This window comes from Antrostomus carolinensis, unplaced genomic scaffold (assembly GCF_000700745.2).
Source record: "Antrostomus carolinensis isolate BGI_N321 unplaced genomic scaffold, ASM70074v2 scaffold42930, whole genome shotgun sequence".
Taxonomy (NCBI): Eukaryota; Metazoa; Chordata; class Aves; order Caprimulgiformes; family Caprimulgidae; genus Antrostomus; species Antrostomus carolinensis.
Genome location: NW_010287165.1, coordinates 277 through 1,564, shown reverse-complemented (window position 1 = coordinate 1,564; position 1,288 = coordinate 277). Strand labels below are relative to the sequence as shown.

General features: G+C 38.6%; 1 protein-coding gene across 1 annotated transcript in view; it reads right to left on the bottom strand.

The window, feature by feature from the left end:
• The window catches only part of LOC104520430 (H(+)/Cl(-) exchange transporter 5-like), a gene marked incomplete at its 3' end in the record, with an annotated part of 4,354 nt that extends 3,936 nt beyond the window's left edge, over positions 1-418 (bottom strand). The window contains exon 1 of the mRNA XM_010162123.1: positions 239-418. Coding sequence (XP_010160425.1) covers positions 239-385 — 147 coding nt within the window. The remainder of the gene's footprint in view (positions 1-238) is intronic.
• Positions 419-1,288: the final 870 nt, after the last annotated feature.

Here is a 1,288-nt window from a genome sequence, read left to right as displayed (position 1 = left end):
ACATCTCCAGAGATGGAGACTCCACACCCTGCAAGACTTGAGCTCATCTGGGACTCCTCAAAAATGAGGACAACACCTCAGTAACTTGTTTGAGTTTATTTACACCCTTGGAAGATCCCAATGATGAATTTTAAACCACTGAACCACCCACTTCTACCATATACATCCAGATCACTAGTGAGGGACAACACAGTCTGGAGAAACAGGACAGTAAAAACCAGTTGTAGGCAGATGTCACCTCTCCATGGCCAAGGATCAACTGGGACCAGCTATTCCACTCAGGACACTTGTCTCGGTCCGTAAAGGTGGTGTTGGATTTCCAGCAGCAGTGTTCATGGTTAAACCAGAAGCCTGCTAAACACACTCCTTCTTTCAAATCTGTCATCCAGTGAGCAGAAATGTCTATCAGTCCTGCTAAGGAGCCTAATTTAAAGGGGAAAATAAATACAGAACATTTAATAATCACTTAAATATCCAAAGGTTACTGTCTGCCCTGGTAAATTTTGATTCACCTACCAAAAAATAGAGCACTACTGATATTTTTGCCTACAATTAACTTTTATTCTATAGAGAGCTACATGGGAAGATTTGCTAAGTATATATCTATATATAAAATAAAAGGTCAGGCAACAAAACATGCCTAATAATATTTGAAAGGCTGACCAAGCACTCAAATTTCTACATCACTAGAAATTAATTCTTCTCCATTAAGCTGAAAGAGCACTTATTAAAAATAACACTAAATATTAAATAGAAGGAGGTAGAAGGGGATGTGTTGCATTTCTGGAGGACACAGACAAAACATGTCACCGGGCTCCAGGGCAAGAGCTGGAATCCAGGAGTTACACTAACAACGTTAAGATTGTGAGAGGAATAACTCTTAAATTTGGAGAAATCATTGCCAATCCCAATTTAAATTAAAGGAAAAATTAATAAAAAAAAGAGGGGAAAGTTATAACCGTGCCAAGTTAAACACAATAAACAAAGAGAGGCAGAACAGAAAAAAATTCAGCTTTTAAAAGAGGAATCTTCAAGTAAATTCTTATTTTTCTGTCAAGAATAACTCCTACAATCCCCCCAAAAATGCTGCAATCAGCTCTATTCTCAATTAAAACCCCACAGCAACACAGCAGCCAGGAACAGAGACCTCTGATCTGGATGGGCAAGCGCTAGCACAAGCTCCAGAGGTAGCAATAAATATTTAGCAAATCTTCCAGTTAATGAGAAACTGGCTAGCAGCTTTCCTCTGTAAATATTAACAGAAGATTTCATTTTCATTCCTCCTGCT